The following is a 22,522-nucleotide window of genomic DNA, read 5'->3' as shown; positions in this document are numbered from 1 at the left end:
AACTGATCAGATTTCTGTCCTCTTTCCATTGTTCTGTCAGAAATGCTACTCTAAGAAGTTGGCGGCCGGCAGAGTGGCTCAGTGATTAAGAGCCCGAGCTCTGAGCAACAGGGTCGCCAGTTTGATTCCCACATGGGCCAGTGAGCTGTGCCCAAGCTGAGCTGCCACTGAGCTGCCAACAGGTGGCAGGATGGCTCAGCTGGTGAGAGCACATGCTCCTAACAAGGTTGCCGGTTCGACTCCCGCATGGGATGGTGGGATACGCCCACCTGCAACTAAGATTGAACACGGCACCTTGAGCTGAGCGGCCGCAAGCTGCTGACAGGTGGCCAGATGGTGAATGAACTTGGAGCTGAGCTAGCTGCGCCCTCCACAACTAAGACTGAAGGACAACAACTTGACTGTTCCCCTTCCCCAATAAAATCTTTTTAAAAAAAAGTTGGCAAAAAAACTTTATTCAACAATCTCCAAAATAAGGTGGAAAGATTGCAAAGACTCATTGACAAATGCAACAGGTTTTTATTGAATGTCAATACTGGGCTAGGCAGTTAGACACACTATTACCTCATTTGCTGTATCTGGTATCAAATAGCAAAGTTTAGGAAATTATCACCTATTTTCATGGCATCATTAACAAATTTAATCTGTAGTGATAATACGGTTTTATGCCCATGTGTCTTCCAAGTTGCTATAGAGCATCTATTTGATCTGAGAAATCGATTGCTGTTTAGATCCAGGCACACAATGTTAGGATCAAAGTAGAAAGGAAGCAAAATAAAGTAAGGTTCATAAAGAAAATAATTTTATAAGAATTAACATGGCCTGGGGGTAAAATACACATATATTCAGTAATAAGAAATTCATATTCAAATCAGAATTATATAGAATTAAAATGGAATCCAGTTCTATAATTCCACTTGCAAATCTGCAAACTAAGGATCATTTCATTTCCTGTGATTGATCAACACATTCAATGGTTACAGTCAATACAAAGTTCTTTTGTAAGTGACTCTGTTCATTAATGATTGACTTGCATTTGAAAACATACTTCGACCCTCCCTTTTTCCCTCTTCCCCATGCTAAAAGAACACGAACAGTAAGGAAAACATTTAGAAACAAGACATAGTGTTTGCTGTAACTTGATTGCTTAGACACTGCAGTACTTTCTTGTAGTGTATGTTATTACAGTATCATCAAGTGCATCAGGTAAGCAGATCAAGTGTTTTGTAGTCTACACATACGAATATCAACATAGGTGAGTCAGGGCAGTTAAGAACCTGGTTCCTACTAGAACATAAGTCCTTAATACTGTCTTCCTTTGGATCACAATTACCCTTTGGAATGTGAGTGCTGGTCTCAGATTTGCAGATAAAAGAGAAACAGCAAAGGGACTTACCCCAAGACAGGAACCAACTCTCAACCTATTATAGGTGAGAGGTAGAGAGCTTCATAACTCAACCTTCTGCTTCTAGGTGATGCTAGAAAAATACTTGAACATCAAGATTACGAACAAATACTCCACCACCTTCTGATAATGAGCTATTTCAGTTTAGAGTGACTATATCTTTTGTATCCTCAGCACCTAGCACATAATGCGCACTCATTTGTTGAAGAAAAAACCCTCACCTGTCCAAAGATAAGTTTCAACTAAAGTTGAGTAGAAAAAAATCTTTATTGGCTCCACACGAAATTACATAAACTCCACTCCCCTACTTACTTGACAGCTTAATATTCCTTATGTTGTTTCATTTCTTTAAATACATCTTAAGTTGCTTATTTACACAAGGAAAACAATGTCCAACATAAAAAAAAATACTTCTCTAGTTTAGAACTATCGGAATTAGTCTCAGAAGAGCTCCCTTAATTGAACTTGGAAAATAGGTCTTTCTCAGTGGCATCTCCCAATTTTGCATGATGCTTGCAATACCCTTAAGCTGTCAATCAGTTCTTCTGGTCTTTATTTAAGGTCCAAAATGAGAAGGTGAAAGTGCACTACGATAAAAAGGATAGTTTTGCATATGGTCATGTAGTGGATACATTCAAGACAGAAAGAGCACCTTTCCAACAAACTGTCTTTGCTCTGGATTATTAGCTCACTTCTCTGAGCCTTGATTTTCTCATCTCTAGGACACATTCATCCTAAAATCTTTCCGGTTCCCTTTGACTCCAATGTTCTACAATTTGGTTCTAACAGATGCACCACCTGACACACTTGCTAATACATTTTGCTGGAGGTTGGTCAGTCCTTAGCAAATCAGGAGCCAAAGAATGTTCCACTTCCTATTCCACACCTATACTTGGGAGAGAGAGCTCATGGAGAGCTGGGCTCTAAAAAGGCCCTAGAGAAATTCTCATTTTTGGCTGGAGCAGTGTCTGTATGTAACTTAAATAGTATCTAGGTTTAAATGCCATACAGCATATTTTACCGACACTGCACACTGAAATCACTTGATAAGATTTATTTTATTGGTGCCTGAGTCCCAAACCCCCGAGATTGTATTGCATTGATCTAGGTGCAGCTCGGGCATCAGAATTTGTATAAGCTCTCCAGGTAATTCCAACCTGAGGAAAAGGGGAAAATTACTGGCATAGAGCAGGATTCTCAAATGTTAGCTGAATCAGTCACCTGGAGGGCTTATTAAAACACAGATTGGTGGGTGCCCTCCCGATTTTGATACAGGTCTGGGGTGAAGTCCAAAAATTTGCTTTTCTAGCAAGTCCTCAGGTAATGCTGCTTTTTGTCCAGAGACCTCACTTTGACAGACACTGCCAGTGAGGAAGTGTCATTGATGGTGGCACCTAAAGTCAAGTTTAAATCCTGATTCTATTATTACCATTGATGTAACCTTAGGAAAGTAATTTTATTATCTTTTCTTTAGTGTCTTTATAACAATACTTAGATCGCAGTTGTGAGGCACAAACAGTGTTAACAATCAGGGTTTAGTACAGTACCTGGCACAGAATGCAGTAACAAACATTAATTTCCTTTTTCCATTATACATGGCTAGATCATGTGATTAAGCTAAATCAATAGCACAGATTAAAACTTGGCAGAAGGAAATACAGATGATTGAAGCAATGTCTTATTAGGTTTATATGTATAATAATGACATAGAGAAGTGTTTTAAGTATATGGTCTTAAAATACTTTCATTCACTTTTTAAAATTTTGAACACAGTAATTTAGGTGGTAGGAATATGATACAATCTATAAAGTGACAGGAATATTAGATTGAATTTATAAAGAGCATGAATGTTTTTAATGACCTACAAAGGACTCCAATATCTTCTCTATGATGAGTCTTCTAGAGAATGAGAAATAGCGTATCTGCCTAAAACTTTAATATGTTGATCTTTAAATGCTATTTAATTCCAGAGAAACCCTAAATTATTAAAGTGCATTAGAATCCCTATTACTAACCAAATCAAAACTTCCACCAATAATGGGATAGGTGTTCTCTTTACGTACATATATCAACAAATAAAAAACTAAATAGCTTTCCTTCCTGCTTGCCCTTTTGCTTCATTCTGTATGTCTCGGGTCCTCTCAGAGGGTAATGTGTAGACCCTGAGATGAATCCTGGGAGCAAGCAGGCCCACTGAGAAGCTGCCGCAGACCTCCAGATACAGGAAGGGCACCAGAGGCTGTGCCTCCACAGTGGGGCGGGTTGAGGTGGGAACCAGAATACTGTCAGTGTTTCTCTGCGGAACCTACAAGTGCAATCGTCTGAGTGAATCTCAAAGGTACTGAACAGTTCAGGTCTAAACGCATAAATCACATCAGGATTATTTAAAGCAAGTTTCTCCCTATATGAATGGTTGACCAAGAGGGCAAGGTCTTTCTGGGATTTGTATTTTTAAAAGCCTTCCCTTCCCACTCTGGCCTCATGGCATTATGTGACAGCTTTCTTTTTCTGAATTCCTAAAACAGTGACGGTAGTTTACACATCTTTGTTGCTGCGTCGTGTTCTGAATAGTACCATTTATTTTATTGTTTTCAACTTTTACTTAACCTGATGATATGCTTTTAACTTTTTATCTATTCATGAATTCTAACTAGACTGTGAGCTCTAGGGTCCTCAACTTGTCCCCTTCCTCCACGGAGCTTTCTCAAGTGCCTCAATTCTCAGTAACTGTTCCCTTTTGCTGTATGCAATATAAATGACACCAGCTTACACGGCCCTGATTATACAGCTAATTTCATTTTCATATGTGTAAGTTTTCTCATCCCAACTGGAACCAAAAAACGCTTTAGGGTGGAGGCTATATGTAGTTTACTTCGTTGCAAAAGTGTCTTAACAAAGCTGATGAACAATCAACATTTGTAAAATATACTTACTAGATCATCCATGCTAAAAATTCATTGCCTGAGGTTAAGTCTTTATATTCTGGCTGTCAAGATTATATAAGGCCTATAGTCTTGCCACTGTGTTTGTAGGATGGAATTTTTTTTTTTAATGATTTTCTTCAAGCCAGAAAATTAGCTTTGGTTCAGCCCTCATTAGTACTTTAAAGCTAACTTTAAATTCCCATCTCATTAATAACCTTAGTATTTCCTAGCATCCATTCATCTATATCCTTCTCTCAAGGTTTCCCTATGAAACACCCACCAAACTCCCCTACCCCCTAAAACAAACAAAACTTTTTCCCCCCTTTTCCCACAAAATGGTTCATTAAAAGCCATAACCACTGTGTAGAGGCTTTTTAAAAACACTAGCAATCCAAACCCTCTAAACTTCACTGAATCAGAAGCAAGGCTGATTTCATGCCCTTCCTGCCAGGGAGCAAGCAGTTCCTTCTCCTGGATTTTGCCTGTTACTAGAAACCGAGAAGGCCGGTAGACAGTCTGAGAGGGTCCAGGTGCCACCTCGGAGGCACAGACTTTTTTCATTTTAGAGTTTTTACATTGGGTTGGTTTGGCCCCATCACTACAGTCTTGACCATAATCATTCCAGCTGATCCTTTCACAGGACTGTGAGGTAGCAAAAAAGTCACTAGGGTAAGATTTATTTATCTTTAAATCTCAAACGTTTTTGAACAGATTGACTTGTGCAAAGCTGGATTATGGCATTTTACCTCAACTTCACCTTAGCTATTATGAGAATAAGATTTCTTAGATTTTAAATTAGCTGTTTTTTTGTGTGTTTTTTTAATAATAACTCAGATTGGGTATCCTGTAAGGCTCACTCTCTCTCATTCCCACTATATATCAAATGCTTCAATTAAGAGAATACCTTACATCATGCCTTACAGAAACCTAGAAACCAGAGTAGCTTTCTACATGTTTAATTCTCCACAAGGCATTACTATTATACTATCGCATATGCATATGTGTGTATGTTTTTAAAAGAAGTAAAAATGCTCGCCTCATTATCTTTTGTTTGATATAGGCACCCAAGTATGTAGTTAGAAAGTAAATAAAGGCCACAAAAACTTCTCAAGGAAGATCATTAAAAAGAAAAATCCTCTCTTCCTCTTAGATCACATAGCTGGCCTTTGAGGCATGCCAGCTAAGAAAACCGGTATCACCGTGGTGATGGGAAGACTGGACCTTTCCCTCTTTGGGTTGTAGCTGAACTTTTATTGGCAGTTCTAGTAAAATACGTAACTGCTCATTTGTTCTAAGCAAGTCTTTTCTTCAGCTTTCCTTCAAACAATGCCTTTACTCTCCCATTAGAATACGAGAACTTGGAGATTTAGAACAGCAAGGTCTGGTTGGGAAGGAGTCTCTTGAAATCATGTGTTGGCTTGTGTAGAGAGAGGGAAAGACACGGAAGAGCGGCAGGGGAGGAGGGTGAGAGAAGGAAAAAAATGTGTCTTCACCAGGAGCACGGGAAGAAAGCAAGCTTTTCAAAGCTGTTGCCGGTATCGCATGAAGGCCCAGGCTACTACCATAGTGAGGGCAAACACTGGCACCAGCACCATGGCGATGGGAACACCACTCGGCTCCCCTTCACCTCGATGTCCTATAGGCCCGTTCTGCACCTGTAACTGGAAGGGAAAGAAGATGTTAACGCTAGTGACAATGCGTGCTTACAACTGAAATGTCCAGTTGACACATTACCTGGGTCTGGAGTCTCTAGACCACCCAAAGCTGCAGACCCAAGCACCGTCTAGCAGAGGGCATCCTGTCTGTTTGTCCTCAGTTGATAACATCAGTATCACCGATTCTTTGGAAACAAAATAAGTCTGATGGGGGGGCATTTAACCTTGCTGGGCTACTGACCTAAAGTGACCCCTGAGGGTAAGTCAGACAACCTCTCGCTTTCTGTTTATGTACTACCTCCACCAAGCTATTTGTATATCATATCAGGAAAATGAAAATATCAGATGAAGCCTGTTGATCCTACAGGAAACCTGGAAATTCTTGGGTTCGGCAGGGGACATCCATCTTATCTTCCTAGAAATGCTTACTTAGAAAGATTATCGGTCATGTTTCACATGTTTCCTTCTATTCTGGTTGTATCTTTTCCCCATTTATTTTCATTTGGTTGTCAAGCTTTATCTTTAAGGCATGTTATCCTGAAGCTAGGACCTGGGTTGCAAGCATACTGTTATGAATTTCCTTTAATGATAAGCAGAGGTTCCAGAAGACCCCTGCTTGTGCCAGACAAGCTCTTCCAATGAGTGGGAGTGAAAAGAAAAAAAGCCAAACACACCACTGAGGATCACGCCACAGGGTTTATTCCCAAGAAGGTACAAAAGCCTGGGGCGCTGCTGGCTGGAAATGACACCTACCCTGTGTTGCACTCTGAGGGACACAGCATAGCCTGCGTTACGAAAGAGGTCGACAGCATCCTGGTGCAGCAGGTTCTTTAGGTCTTGGCCATTCACCTGTCACAAAGAGCGAGAAAAAGTAGTAAGAGGTAGGGTATGAACTCTCTTAAGTCCAAGATTTACTCTCATGTGACCAAAAAAAAAAACCACCAAACCACAACATAAATTGTTAACTACAATACTGCCTCAGGGATAGAAATGACAGTGTGGAAAATATAATCAATAATGTTGTAAATATTCTTTAGGGGGCCAGATGGTCTCATGTCTTGTTAGGGAGACCACTTCATGGACGGTGTAGAGGCCTGACCACTGCGCTGTATACCTGAAGATGCCGTTGAATAATATTATATGTCAACTATAATTTAGTACATATATAGTCATGGGATGTGGAGTATAGTGTGGGAATGGAGTCAATGGAATTGTAATACATATGTATGATATCGGGTGTAGGGGAGCAGTGAATGGGAGGAGGGGGTAGTCACTTTGTGAGGGGTGAAAAGGATAACTATTGCACTGTTTTGTACACCTGAAACTAATAAAAAACAAAACAAACAAAAACAAACACCTAGAGAGCAAATTCCAAGGGTTAGGAAAATGGGTAAAGTCACTTAGAACTCCGTATAACTTTTTTCATTTTCAAAGCTATGTTTTCCTAGAACTAAGGTTCCACTGGCTATTTGAAGAGCACCTAAGTTTAAAAAAAAATGAACAAAAAAAAAACACGGTAGTCTTTCTTTCGTCTTAGCTCCTACAGCCTGTCTTGTTTTGGCACTTGGGATATGGTTACTGTATTTATATGTCTTCCATGAGCATCAGCCTGGCTCCCTATAGCTGACATGGTCTTCTAGGTTTCTTCTTAATCCCTGACACTGCCAGCTTCAACTCTAGAAATATAAGTCTATCAAACTCGCCTACAATTTATTTTGATGTGGTACAAATCTACTAGGCCATTCTATTGGTCTTATTCTATTGTGAACAACTTCCCTTGGTTCAATGGATACTCCTATTCTCAAGTTTACTAAAAACCATTATTTCTGTGCTGATACAAACGCTTAAAAAATGTTTCAGTGTAGGTTCTAACCCTGACCTACTACTTAGAAGTGAGAGATGGTAAGGACTACTGGTATCAATACTTTTTTGTGTCAGGAGTGACACTGGCCACAAGTGATATCTATCCTATGCTGCACTCAGTGACACAGCATAGCCCACTTTATGCAAGATTTATTTATCTTTTATGCATGTCAGTGTCAGCAATAGCAGCAAGGACATCTAATATATTTATTTGGTAGGTTCTATGCTATATGCTTTACATTATAAATTATCTAATTTAATTCTCACAATAATCGTATGAGGCAGACAGTATTTTTATCTTGTTTTCACAGATGAAGAAACTGAAGCTTAGCAAGGTTAGGTGATTTACTGAAAGGCATAGTGCATGTAGGAGCTAGGGTTAGAGTTTTTAAATATCAGAAGAAAGATCAAAGTGCCCTGCATTTTACTGTTCCTTCTGTACTATTCTTCCACCTTGACCCACCAACTGTTTTCTGCTCAGCTGAAACTCAAGCTCTTGGCTTATTCAGCCCTCTCAACTTCCTTGTCACAGTCTTCCTTCTCCTAGATGTTCATAATAGTCCCTTTACTGTATCTCCTACCGATATCCTTGTGAATTAATCTACCAACACTTTGGACTTATAGGCTGTCTACATTCCCAAATTAAGTTTCCAGCCATCAATTGGCATAAGTCTTGGACTTCCATATTAGGCATGCTTCAGCTCCAATATATCAGACTCTTAAAAAACTAACCAAAATTTCTACTTCTGTCACACTTCCTGTTCCTCTACTGAGGAGCCTCTTTATTCTCATCAAAGCCTTTAACCTTTTTAAACTTTAACTGCATCCTTACCCATCTAGGAATTCCTGTTATTTCTTTTCTTTTTTTTTTCCACTGGAAGATCACTATGTTTTCGTTCTGCCTGTTTTTGTTGTTTTTTTTTTGACATTCAATATTATTTTATATTAATTTCAGGTATACAGCATAATGGTCAGACAGCTGCTGTTATTTCAACAAAGCATTTGGTAAACTATTAGAATTCCTTGTCTCCATGATCTGCCATCTTTCCAGGCCTGGGCAAAACACTGTATTTACCTTCCTTGTTAGCGCTGAATTTAATGTTCCTGGAGACAAATACACAGTCACACTCTCCACCACAGATCCATGCTAGATGACTCCCAGTGCATTCTTACAACCCTCCCACTCATCTGATGAGCTCTCTAATAAGCACCCAGTAGTAGTGCTCCAGACCTTTTCTACCAGCAAACCCCAACTCCAATCCCATCTCTCCTCTAGGCAGATTCCTTTGCCTTATATCTTTCTTGAGAATATTGAGAACTTCTTATAAACATGCTCTCAATTTTCTCCCCCCACCACAAAGGTTCTTGATATCCTATCACTGCTGCTTTCCCCTTGTTTCGGAGCTAGATCTGTTTCCTTTACCAAGGCTAACCCATCCACTAATGCTCTAGATCATATTCCTTCTGGTCTCCTTACAGAACTTAAGTAGTCACTTACTCTTCTTGATTCCTTATTATTATTATTATTTTTTGGGGGGGGAATTGGGGGAAGGGGAACAGACAAGTTGCTGTTGTTTTGTTCTTCAGTCTAGTTGTGGAGGACGTTGCTTCACTGGCCCAAATTGGCACCATCATTGCGCTCTTCCTGGGCGAGGCAAATCAGTCGCCGGCTGCTGGCCACTCACGCTGGCTGCTGGCAGCTGGCTACATACAGTAGCCCATGGCAACCCACTGCCACAGGGGCTGCAGCCTACGCCGTCGCCAGCGACTCAGGGCAGCCCAGCTCCAGGTTGAGCTGTTGTTCAGCATCTTAGCTGTAGAGGGCAGTGTCACTGGCCCTCATATGTGGGATCCGAACCGGGGCCCTCTGGCGTCCCAAGCCAGTTCTTAACCATCGCGCCACTCGGCAGGCCCAATTCCTTAATTATTATTAGCCTCTGCTCAGTCTCAACTAAAATTATTCTCATCTATTAAGAAAACAATACACCATCACCTCCTACTCACATTCTCTCTTCTTTCATTGCAAAACTTGTTGAAAGAAGTGTTTGTACAGTCTCCACTTCCACAGCATCCATTCACTCTTTATTCCCTTGTAATCCCATAATATAGGAAGTGGGAGGGAAGAACATGCTGTCCCACAGGTCAGCGGTAAATTCCAATCACCAAATGCTATGGCCCTTTTCAGTCGTCAGATCATCTCCTCCCTTTTGCAGTTAGCTCCTGTCTTAGCTTACGAATACTTAGCTCTCTTAGCTCTTGAACTATTTCTTTTCTGATTCCTTTTTTCCTCCTTCCTTCTTAAGTAAATATTCCTCAATATCAGTTGTCCTTTGTCCTCTTTACCTTTTCTTCCATGATGATCCTTCACAATTTCAACTGTCATCTGCAAGACAACTCTCAAATTTTTAGCCCGACTTCGACTTCTAGATTTGCCTCCTGGGTGCCTGTACTTGGATATCTGCTAGACCCCAATCCAACATATCCAAAGCCTCTTTCTTACTTCCCACAAAGCCAGGCTACCCCAACGCCTTCTTATTGCCACTATCATTCCTTCAAACTAAAATTTTGATAATATTTTAAAACTCTTCTACTCTGTCAATGTTCACATACAATGTATGGTCAAATCCTGTAGTCTAACATAATGATATTCCTCAGATGCTATGTTCTTTTTATCACCTCTCCCTTTAGGCTATGGATACTTTTAGTGGAACTACTGTAATCACCTTCTCTGATTTACTTTCCTCTAGGTCCTCTCCCATTCTAACCTATTCAACACTATGTCTCCAGACCAATCTTCCCCAAGTATAATTCTGTTTATACCACTTTATGGCTCAGAAACAAAAACAAAAGTAGGAGCAGGGGAAGAAAGAGTGCATGCCTGATTTCTCATTCTGGTATGCAAAATCCTCCGGGAAATGGCTCCAACCTACCTTCCCAATTTAATCTCTCATTACTTCCTTTCATATATCCTACGCTCGAGTCTAGCTAAATCACGCAACTCACTGACCCTGTGATATAAAACATATATTCTGACTTTCATACTTGTGCTTAAGCTGTAACCACCAGCTGAATACCCTCTAAATAGAATTTTTAAAATTCCATTTATCTTCCAAGGTTGATCTTAAATAGGGTGGGTTTTTTTTGTTCGTTTGTTTGTTTGTTTGTTTTTGTAGATGTGCCACAGGGCAAGAATTCTAGGATCTCCCAATTGAGTCATTCTCAATGACTCAATTTTCTACTTAATTCCTGGGGAAGAGAAGAGGCATGAGATTGCTGATTGTAGTGAGAATACTCACTTAACTAATCTAGCCCATGTGATAACTGTATTTTTCATTGTAGAGAAATAGGTACTTATTTCCTCTCAGACACAAATAAGTTAATGATGCAACCATGTCAACGAATGCCAAAGATGTCATAGCTCAATATCAGAGGCAAGTTTCATAATAATATGAATGCAAGTGGGAGAACTGAGTCACTCATAGGACATTCAACGGCAGAAATATTGAGTTCAAAATAATCTTTGCAATAGTAGTCAGCAATAATTGGCAGCAGTCACTGCGTCTTTATCAGCATCTCTGGAGCTGATTCATTTTATATGCACTAACTTATTTAGTCTTCACAACAGTCCTAGGAGTTAGGAGCCCTCATTTTATAGGTGATAAAACGAGAGAGGCTACGCAACTTGTGCCTGGGCATACAGGACGGAAGCAGCAAAGCCAGGATCCAAACTCAAGCCCCCCAGCCCCCCAAATCTTCACTTTAAAACACTGAATTATAGAAATTGACATTGTAAGCTAGGATTTTATTTTGGTAACATACCACTATCCATCACATTAATGCTGTAAATTGAAGTTTTACTGATTTTACAGTTTCATTTGTATATGACATGTAATACATTTAAAATTTTTAGAACTGTATAAAAACATAAAATGTTTATATGCTAACATTTTTTATTCATTTGTATATATTGAAGTAGCATTAAAATAAAAAAAGCAATTTAGTTAACTACCACTTCACTGACAAGGCCTTTCTAGATAACTCCACTGGATGTGACTGATTTGCTTCTTTGAATCCCCATGCAATGTAACCATCTTAAAGCTCAAACTGAGCTCTGCCTTATATCATATCACTTTACATTCTACTGTAAATAACTTGGAGAGATTGTATCTCAACTCATCATCATAACCCCTATAATACCTGAATAGTGCTTTGAACAAGACGTGACTATAATAAATGTCACATGATTTCCTGAGGTTTGGCTGCAGAGTACACCATGCAAAAGTCTTAACTACACAAAGCCTGACTGACATACTCTCAATATTACACAGAGCTGAAAGGCCTGTACTCTATTAGCAGCTTTACCTGCCAATGACTAGTGTGTAATCTTTCTCACCTGGGCCTCCTTCTGCTAACAGGGAAGAAAGACATTGGTGACATCAGGTTAAAAAAAAGGTGTGATACAGGACATAGGCTAATTATGTCTTTCGACCCTCCTAGTTAAGCCTAAAGTATTCGAATATAAGAGGACTATTACTCTAGTTGCTTTTAAAAAACTAAAACCCAAACAAGAGGCCTTTTAGAAATGCAAAGGGAATTTCTTTTCTAAAGAACCATTTCTCACTCTTTGCCTACTCTTAAACCAGCCCCATGAAACAATCATGATTCTTTCTCTCTTTACAATGTCCTCTATTCCAAAGCCAAATTTGCTTTCTAACTTTTACCTCTTCAAAGCATTTTTACATTCAGTTCATACTGAGTAACCAAGTTCTGTAGACTTTACCCCTAAATATATGTTTTACCCCAAATATATGATTTACCCCTAAATCTATTCTATCACCATCTTTACTAACAGACCAGGGGATCTTAAAGTGTGGCACCCAAATCAGCAGCATTAGTATTAACCTGGGAACTTGTTAAACAAGTGAAAATTATTAGGCCCCATCCTAGCAATCTATGCTTTAACAAGCCCTCCAGGTGATTCTGAAGTTTGAGTTAGCTTTAACCTACACTGCCTGAAATAGTCCTCTAACTGGTCTCCATATCCAGCCTACTTATCCTATTTAATACATATTCCATGTACCCACAGGGTTCATCAGTGATTTTCCATTTACTGGAGTAGTGATTTTTCAAATACGGGCCTAATGACCCATTACAGAAGATAGTGAAGTCAATCCAGTGGATCAAGACCAGTATTTAATATTTTTTAAGTGAAATGAGAAGAAAACAAAACATATCAAAAAGCATCACATATAGAAGAAATAAGTATTATTTTGTTAAACTTTATTTCGTGTGTGTGTGTGTACATGTATTTCCTATTACAGACCATAATTTAAAAGGTTTGAAAGACACTTGTCTACTGCAGTGCTTCTCACACTTTATTCACACTTACGCAAGGATCCTGTTAAAATGCAGGTCAGGGAAGTTTCCTGAGACTCTGCATTTCTAACAAGCTCCCAGGTAATGGCCAGATGGTCCTCAGACCTCATTTTCAGCTACTAAACTGAGAAATCTTAGAACACAATTAAACTTGCTACTTCAGCTTCCTTAACTCATGGCATAGTAAGTTTTACTGAACCTGAGATATGGCAGATTTGCAATATTTTACACAATTTTGCCAACTAAATGTTCAGAGAATTGGGATGGTGGCGTTCTAGTTAACTAATGGGGAAACATACAATTTTTTGCCTTAACTATGGTTAACAGTCTTTAAACATGAATTTCCTATTTCCTGCCTTAAGAAATGAGTAAACGGAGTTAAAATGCATTTTCTTTGATGATTAATAATTTTGAATTGCCTCAGGATAATCTACCATTATCTCAGGATAATGTTAAGAGTTACAGAAGCTCTAACTATAGGACAACGTAAGTGTAGATGTATAAGATATAGAGAAAGAATGGGCTCAATTTAATAAGCACTGATCTCAGATTATACTCTGGATATTTTAATTTTTAACCAAGATCCTGAAATAAACTACAATTTTTTTTTTCGGGAGGAGGAAGGATGGTCTCTTTTTTCATCAAAGTTGAAAGAAGAAAAAAAAATTATCCAGTTCCAATTAATCAGGCCCAACCAAAAAAGTCAGTTATGCTATAATTCATTCACAGAACAGCTAATTTACTAGATGCTTACTCTGTGCCAGCTACAGGCCTACGTGCTGGGGATACAGAGATGAGAAGACAAAGACTCTTCCCTAGAGGTACATTGTCTAAAGGGTTTTGTAGATTTCAATGTCTCTGCAGCTGACTGGATGAGGGTTTCTAGTGGGTCTTTCCCATTGATTTCTCAGCTAAGGGCAGAGACAAGTCTTTTACTATCTTAATTTTCCATAGCACCTGGCACGGTGCTCTGCAGGCCATCAAATACAATAGTTGATAAATGTTGATGACTACTCAACTCTTTCATTCACCAAGTTACTAATTGTATTTGAAGAGAATATTAAATGCAGCTGAGTAACATCCCAATCTGTGCCATTTTTGTTATATAAGGGGTTTGGTCAAAATGGAACGTTCATTTGTGCAGCATAATAACCAGCTCCATCGCCCTGAGCTTCATAAAAATGCATAGTCACTGAGGATGGACTATTCTTGACTATCCATCTTCCTTCATTTAGGCAGACACATGGGGGAAATAAGAAAACTAGACTGTTTAGTTTTTTTCCCACAAAAATAAAATTTGCCCAGGTTCCCTGATAATCTATACAAATATTAAACCATCTTCATCATCACATACAAAAAAATGAACTTTGGGTAAGGAGTCCCCAGCCCTCATCTCAATTTCAGGTCTGTTCTGCTATTGGTAATATCTGTTTTTGTTTCATGGTTGTCAGATATAACAGAACCTTAAATGTCATTTACATTCATTAAAGTAACTTTTCTTTTTTTTTTTAGTTTAAACCATCCACTGTGATCACAAAAAATTAAATTTCACTTTTGATGAGAAAGGGAAAACTGCATAATCATGGAGTTATTTAATTTTAGAACTTGAAATTAAGACAAAACATGGATATTTAGGGAGAAATGGAAAGATTAAATTAATAGTAACAACTCACAGGAAATCTAGATCATTTAATGATACTTCAATTAGTTATCCAAAACAGGTACATGCTAAGGAAGGGATATATTTTTTGTTTGATTATCTTGCAAAAGTTAAGAGTTGGGGCATCTTTTTTTTTTTTTAGCTGAGCCATCCTGCCACCTGTTGGCAGCTCAGCGGCTGCTCAGCTTGGGCTGGGAATTGAACCGCTGGTGCTCAGAGCTTGCACTTGAGCGAGCTCTTAACCAACTAGCCACTCAGCCAGCCCGAGTTGGGGCATATTTTATAACATGGAAAAAGAACCCATGTTGAGGAGAATAGGAAAGCCCATTAAAAATAAACAGGAATACAGGCTAATCAATAATTTAGTATCATTTTACAGAGATTCCAAAGCCAACAGTAAACGAATACTTAAGTACATAAAAGGGATAAAGTAAGCTAAAGCTTGGATGGAACCGTTAATGCTTAATGCCTAACAAGTTCACTTAAGGATAGAGAGGGAGCAGGATGGTGACCGAGGCAACAGAGGCACTATTTCTTAAGGAATGGGATCCAGAAAAAAGAATTTTGGAGCAAACTCTTGGAAGGGAAACTGGAGTCAAACAATGTAGTCCTAGATAAATAGAATGGAGAGGATACGCTGGCCTTTTTCTCTTGCATACGAGAGACGCTCCATTTTCTTCTCTCCATATCTGACTTGCATTTTCCCCTCCTTTCACATGTCTCTTTCTTAATTGGCCAGAACATAAACTTGAATTATTCTCTGTAATGTGTTATATTCATATTTGTGATATTTAATATCTTGTATAGATCTGTGTAATATCTCTTGTATTTTGATAAAGTGAAATCCTCTTTGCTATAAACTTTGAGGTCAAGTGCACTGAGTTGTTTTCGATGTCTACTTTTCTCCTCATTGACATTTATCTCCTACCTTTTTTAAAAATTCGAGTGGCTTTCCAATAATTTCTTTCTCTAGGAGACAATGGCCCATAGAAGAAAGGTTCCTCATCTCGGCTTATGTCTAATAAATTCTCTCACATTGAGGTTTATGCCCTGTTTTCCCTGTCTAATTCTACCCTTTAGAGAAATACTAATTTCAGTTTTTATATAAAACCTACATTAAACCTATTAATTCACCGTGGATCTTTCTGTTTAGGATAACCAATCCTAGCTCCTCATTTGCCTTTTAGGAGGCAGTACGGTATGTTAAGAGTACAGGTTCCAAATTCAGATACACCAAAGTTTTAGTTTTCTGCCACTTATGACTCAGTGACTTTGACAAGCTGCTTGACCTTACCAAGCCTCAGCTTCCTTAGCTGCAAAATAGGTATAATAATTGTACCCACCTTATCGGGTTACTATAATATTAAATAAGTTTAAAGTTCTCCACATATTGCTTAGCATAGTGCTCAAAAACTTCTAACCGTTCTTATTTTCCAGTAATGTACCTTTATCCAAAGCTGTTCAAATATGGCTCTTGTCTTAACCCCTATACTTTCAAGTTCCTCTTATGTCAAAAATATTAGACCACATAGTTTCTAACTACATGCTATACCTTATTTTTAACAACCCATTCTCAAGTTTTTCTCAATGTACCACTCAGGTTGATTTCATGTTTTTAGGATGTCTTTCTCCTGGGACCTACAGAAAATATTCTGCTCTTTAACTTCTACATATCCTTCGAAATAAAAGGTAGATTATCACGGTCTCTATGTCAACAGATTAATAGGGGTCTAGAAGCTTAATGGACTGAAAAGAGGCAAAATGGTCAGTGACAAGGACTAAAGTAGAACATCACCATCCGTGACACTCCATATTCTGGATCAGCCAAGCTTGCTGGGTTTGCCTGAATGCACTAACTTGTTAATTTGTTAAATATATAGTGAGCACTGTGCTAGAATGTGACAGGTTAAAAAAAGATCTGGTCTCTGCTCTTGAGGAACTTCCAGAATAAAATTAATGGTTACTGTGTAGTAAGGGTATTACTAGGTACATTAGCAGTGTGACATGGGAGCACAGTGGAGAGATATCCAAACCAGATTGCATTCCAATTTTTTTATCTTAATAATGGGTAAAAAAGGGCTCTGAGTCTAAAAAAGAATGTTTAATTCCTACCTTCCTTTTTTTTTTTGCCATTTTTGGTGTAAAGGATGACATATTAGTGCTTTAATCAAAGGGAGGTGATAAAAGTTTAACAGAAGAATGACAAAAATTGTGGTTTTTAAGTGCCTCCCCCAACCCGCCAGTCCCTCACCCCTCCCTCTTTCATGTTTTTGAACTTGGGTAAGTAGCTTCACATTCTGGGCTTAATTTGCTTCGTCTATCAAGTGAGGCTGTATCCTCCACACTGTATGGGAGGGATGGAAAAGGTGACTGATGAAGGTCCCTCCCACTGAACTCAGACATCTCCAGATCCAAAAAGGCAGCAAGAATCTTCCCAAGGAAGGGGTGAGGAGTAGGAATGAGGGTCTAGGAAGCAAGGGACAGTGCAGGAGGCCGAAGCCAATTCTCACCGAGAGGATCTTATCTCCCTCCTGGAGCCGCCCGTCCAGGGCCGCAGCCCCGTTCTCTTTGATGCGACTGACGTAGATGCCACTGTCGTTGGAGACTTCCTGCTGGTCTGTCCCACCGATGATGTTGAAGCCCAGCCCTGAGAAAATCGGGGAGGAGGTGTAAAGAAGATGGGGTGAAGAGAAAGAAAGGGATCTAAGCAGAGGAGGAGGAAAAGAGAGGAAAGGTCTGGTGGAGAGGGGAGACTCGTGAGTCAAGACTGTGATGCAGCTGGTGAACAGTCATGGCAAGGTAAGTGAATACTCTCACCAACAGAGGCCAAGAGCACCTAGAGTTGCCCACTCAGACCAGGTAGAACTGGAAATACAAACACAGTAATCGTCATAGTTTGCTGAGTATAAGAAAAACGTTTATACTGGCTCAGTGAACCAATAATGTGATTCTTGTCAGGTGTGCTTCTGCTCACACTTGATTCTGATTCTGTTGGTGACATAAAGAGGACCCAATTCTTGGCTTTCCTGCTGTGTTCATGATAAGAAACCATGCGTTTAAGTAACTGGCAAATGAACTATTCCTAATTTAGTGGGGGAGAGATTCCTAACCAAACCTTCCCCTCCATACTTTTCCAAACATTTGGGAGAGTTTGTGTATGGTGGTGTTTTAGAAGAAAAGGCTGTGGGAGTTTCATTTATTTTTTCTATTTTGAATTGAGGGGGCAGTAGTGCAGGTGTTGGCAGAAAACCTGGGAAATAGAAAGGTGACTGCTGCTTCATAATAGGACTGAATCACGAAATTCCATCTTCTTTCCTTTTCTACCTCAAGTGCAAACAACCACATACTTGGGTACAGTGATTGTCAAGTTTTACTTATGGGAGAAAACTCACTACTCAATGATTAGTGACTCCCCATTTCCCCTTCTCCCTAGCCCCTGGCAACTAACATTCTATTTTTCACGTCTAGGAATGATTATTCTAAATGGGAATAAAATTTCAGTTACACAAGATTAGTAAGCTCTAGAGATCGGATGTACAACACTGTGCCTATAGATAACAAAGTGTACTGTACACTTAAAATCTGTTGAAAGTAAATATCATTTAGGTGTTCTTACCATAATAAAATTAAATTAAATTTAAAAAAAAGAAAACTGACTACCAAAGTACTATTTCCATGGACCAACCACTAAGTTGTGGGAAGAATTTCACTTTACTAAAACCATTGTTATAAAGAGATTTTACCTATGCATTAAAAAGGGGGGGAGAACTTCTCTAGGGTTTTCTTTATGTCAGGTACTGCAGAATTCAGAGCCACAATACAAAGAGAAAAAAGATAGCTTTCAAACAATTAAAAAACAAAAACCTGGTAGCACAATTGGAAGGAATAGCCATAATCACTATACTAATACTGGTTTCAATAGAAAACATACTTACAGAGACATGTAGGCTTTCTAAAAGTTCCCCCTTGCCATTGGTGGATTAAAAGCGTACACAAAAAGTTCATAGTATTAATACAAGCACTAGAAAATCAATCTGTGTTTTAAGGAAATGCATGGCTAAAGAGAGAAACAGCAGAAAACTTTTAACTTAAAATGCCATACTTTGTGCACAGAGTATTTGCAGCTAGAGAATGAAAAGAGGGATTTAAGATACAATAAAAAGAACGACTCCTGAAAGATGACTATTTCAACTTCCTTGAAGGGTAGGATATGAAAATTTTAAGTGGCTAAATAGTTTCTCTTAAAACACTTAATTTGTAGTATATTAGGTGGGAAGTATTGGAAAGGGGATGGTGGTAGTTATTTGAGATAAGATGGAAAGATAGGTGGAGCCTGATTATGGAAGCCTCTGAAATGTCTTCAAAAGTGTGACAGGTTTGAGCAAAGTGACTGAGGCCAACCAGTCTCTCCTCAATACTGGGACAAACTATTTAGAGGAAATCTTTCAATGAAATCCAACATCCTCACCAAACACTACAGTTGCCCCTGGAATGTTGGATGTAAGAGGCATGTGTTCATCAGTTGAATAATATATTAGTTAAAAAGAGGAGGGACTTTGCTACTGGTTATTTAAACCTACAGAACAGCGTCTAAAAAAGAAGAGTAGAAGAAATCTTATTAAAATTTTCTATAAACAAACAAATGCACTCTACTCCCCTGAGAAATCAGATTATATAGGCATTTTAATTGCCTACTGCTACTTCAGTTGTAAATGAACTACACCACTTAACATGAGAACTCCTGGACAATGTGAAATCTCTTTCTTCAGCCAGAACATTCATAGAACTGAACTCACTTATTATTCAAAGTATTGCTGTAATAAACAGAAGTCACCAAAGCACTGAGTAAGCGGCAATACCAATTCAAACCCGGGCCCTATGGTTACCTACATGATCCCCAGTTCATTTGTTCACTTAAAAATTACTGATCATTTACTATGTGTCAGGGACTATGTTATGTTCTGAGAAAGGCATAAAGCTAAAGAGGACAGTCCCTGCTTTAACCATGAACAAAAATTTACCCTTTTCCCTGTCCCTTTCAGATTTTGCAGAAGCATGTTAAAGTCAGAAGACCTGATCATAAATTTAATTCCATGACTTACAAGATACATGGACTAAAACAAGTCAGTGTACCTCTGATTCTCTGCTTCCTTTTCTGTAACATAAGTGTTACAAATGCTGCCCACTCTACCCCCAGAAGGTAACTGTTAGGGTCCAATTACATAAAATCTGAAAAATCTTTATAAATTACATAGCGGTTGCTATATAGAGTAGCTGCGCTAAGAGTAGTTGCCAATAAACAAACCAGATAGTTTGATGGAGGAAGGATGAATAACTACACAGTGTAAGTGTCAAAAGTCCTGAAATATAGGAAGGCAGAGAGATGAAAAAGTCTGTCCATCTATTAATAGGACAAGATTGAACTGGAACTCAAATTTATTGAAATTAAGTATGTCTATAACCTGTGACCCAGACATCCGCCCTCATGAGTAGTGTCTAGCAAGTGTGGTATTCAAAATAAGCAGCAATCAGTCCAGCAGGTGCACCAACCAACTACAACAGATGTCAAGTGGAATAACCAGAAGCAGAAGGGCTATCCCTGTACATATCTGCTGATTATGGGTTGTGTCCTAGGACAATCTTCCATAAACCTTCCAAAATCCTGGTTTGTCTGGCAGTCTTGATATACATCTGTTGTCCCAGTGTAATCAAAATATTCTCTTTCAATTTCAAAAGCATCTCAGTTTGGACCAATGTGATCATCCTATCTATAAAGGGTAATGTAACAATATGTTAACTGCAGTGCATTTTGTAATAGTGTGGATATAACAGTAATTTAGGCATCCATTCTTTGGGGAAAAGATAAATAAAATATAGTTAAAAGTTAGAAGCACTGAAAAATCATACGTAAAATAAAGTTTTAAAACGCAATGTTGATATTAATAGCACGATATCTTCTTATAAATTAAAACCCATACACACAAAACAATATTACCTACTTTAAAAATGCATGCATATTTAAGGACATGTAAAGACACATTAGAGTGGGTAACTATGGAGGAAAGACACAGGATGGGGTTAGGCATGAAGGGTAAAAATAAAACCAGAAAGGGAATTTGCACATGCTGATGATGACAATGTGTTATGGAGCAAAAGGATATAATTAATTCAGTTCTCAGCATCTACGATCCAAAAGGGGTTGAGGAGAGAGGACAAAGAAAAAGACCTGGATTCAATACACTTTTAAAAAAAGAAATTTTAAAATGTGGTGTGAACCAAAATATCTAAACCAGTCACTGATATCAAGGGGCCCAAAAATGGAGTCGGGAGGCCATTAAGAAAGTGGGGCCTCTGCAGCCTATGCGCATCCTGTGCCTCAGTTCTCAGAGGGGCTAGTAAGTTGCTAAAGCTATTGCTAAACTCAGCTCAAGGCTGAGCCATAAACATCCTGGAACAACTACTACATGGACACATAGGGACTTTACCTCTTTTTGGTAGTTTTTGCCTCTCGTTTTCCTTACTGGAGCCTAGCCAATAATCCTTCATTTGCACGAAAGAATTACATTTTATGGCTTTTGCCCTTATGAACTCTGCCTTTCTTTGTTCTCCTGGAGCACAATTTAGGTTGCCACATGAATTTGTGTATACTGGGTTGCAGCTTCTTTTGCTCATATAAATACTTTTTATTCTTTATTACAGTCTAAAATTAACCTGGTTTATAGTGGCGAGATTAAAATGGGTTGCTTAGTCTCTAATTTAGAAATCTAAACACAAAAAAAGTAAAGATGACACAAGAATGACACCTCCTTCTCCATAGTACTGGGAAAGAAAGAAAGTGAGCCTCGTTTAAGAGCTTTGGAAAGTTTAAACAAGAAATGCCTTCTTGTGGACTCCTCCTGTCTCCAGGTCTGGACCTTGAGCTTGTTTATGAATAAGAGCTGCAGCAACAAACACCTAACATTTATTGAGCGTTAAATATGTACCAGGTACTATGCTTATGTACTTGACATCATTATCTCATTTAATCTTCTAAACAAACACATGAAGTGATTATTGCTCATATTTTAGGGATGAATTTAAAAGGTGAGGCATGAAGAGATTAGGTCACACAGTTAGCTCTTCATGCAAAGCCAAGACACTAAGTCAGGATATTTGATTCCAAAGTGTGAGTTTTAAACCACTTTGCTATACTCTATCTTTGTAAAAAGCATGAACTGATTTAGAAAAAAAGTCTGCAAAGCACTGCTGGCTATCATGGGAGTCAATTTGTCTTTGGGCTGGCTCTGCATAAGCAATGTTGGGATAATGGTTGTAGAACAGCCCCAAAGGGTAATATATTCCAAAGGCAGAATTGGGTCATTCCGGAGATCTGTCACCTTAGAGTCACTACTGCTTACTTTCAGGCCAGAGAAAGAACAATCCTTCATTTCATTCAGATTCTTGTCAATTAAATCTGAAAGTTATAAAGCAAAAGACCAATGTTCAACAATCTGTTATTCTGGAAATAATTCTGGACATAAATGAAACAAAACAGTACATTAACATCAATGATGATAACCACTTGTTGAGTTATAAACACCAGATCGACAAACATCCTATTTGCCCCCTATCTACTTGCAGGTGTTTTCTGTCCGAAGAT

At 38.7% G+C, this 22,522-nt stretch overlaps 1 protein-coding gene across 1 annotated transcript in view; it reads right to left on the bottom strand.

The window, feature by feature from the left end:
- Positions 1–499: 499 nt before the first annotated feature.
- SYNJ2BP (synaptojanin 2 binding protein) overlaps positions 500–22,522 on the bottom strand; it is a 40,872-nt gene continuing 18,849 nt past the window's right edge. The window contains exons 2-4 of the mRNA XM_019641355.1: positions 17,394–17,530; positions 6,738–6,833; positions 500–5,990 (exon numbers count right to left, since the gene is read on the bottom strand). Coding sequence (XP_019496900.1) covers positions 5,850–5,990; positions 6,738–6,833; positions 17,394–17,530 — 374 coding nt within the window. The 3' untranslated portion in view covers positions 500–5,849. The remainder of the gene's footprint in view (positions 5,991–6,737; positions 6,834–17,393; positions 17,531–22,522) is intronic.

Source organism: Hipposideros armiger, unplaced genomic scaffold, assembly GCF_001890085.2.
Source record: "Hipposideros armiger isolate ML-2016 unplaced genomic scaffold, ASM189008v1 scaffold_59, whole genome shotgun sequence".
Taxonomy (NCBI): Eukaryota; Metazoa; Chordata; class Mammalia; order Chiroptera; family Hipposideridae; genus Hipposideros; species Hipposideros armiger.
The sequence above is the reverse complement of the archived record's forward strand: the minus strand, read 5'-3'. Positions and strand labels throughout refer to the sequence as shown.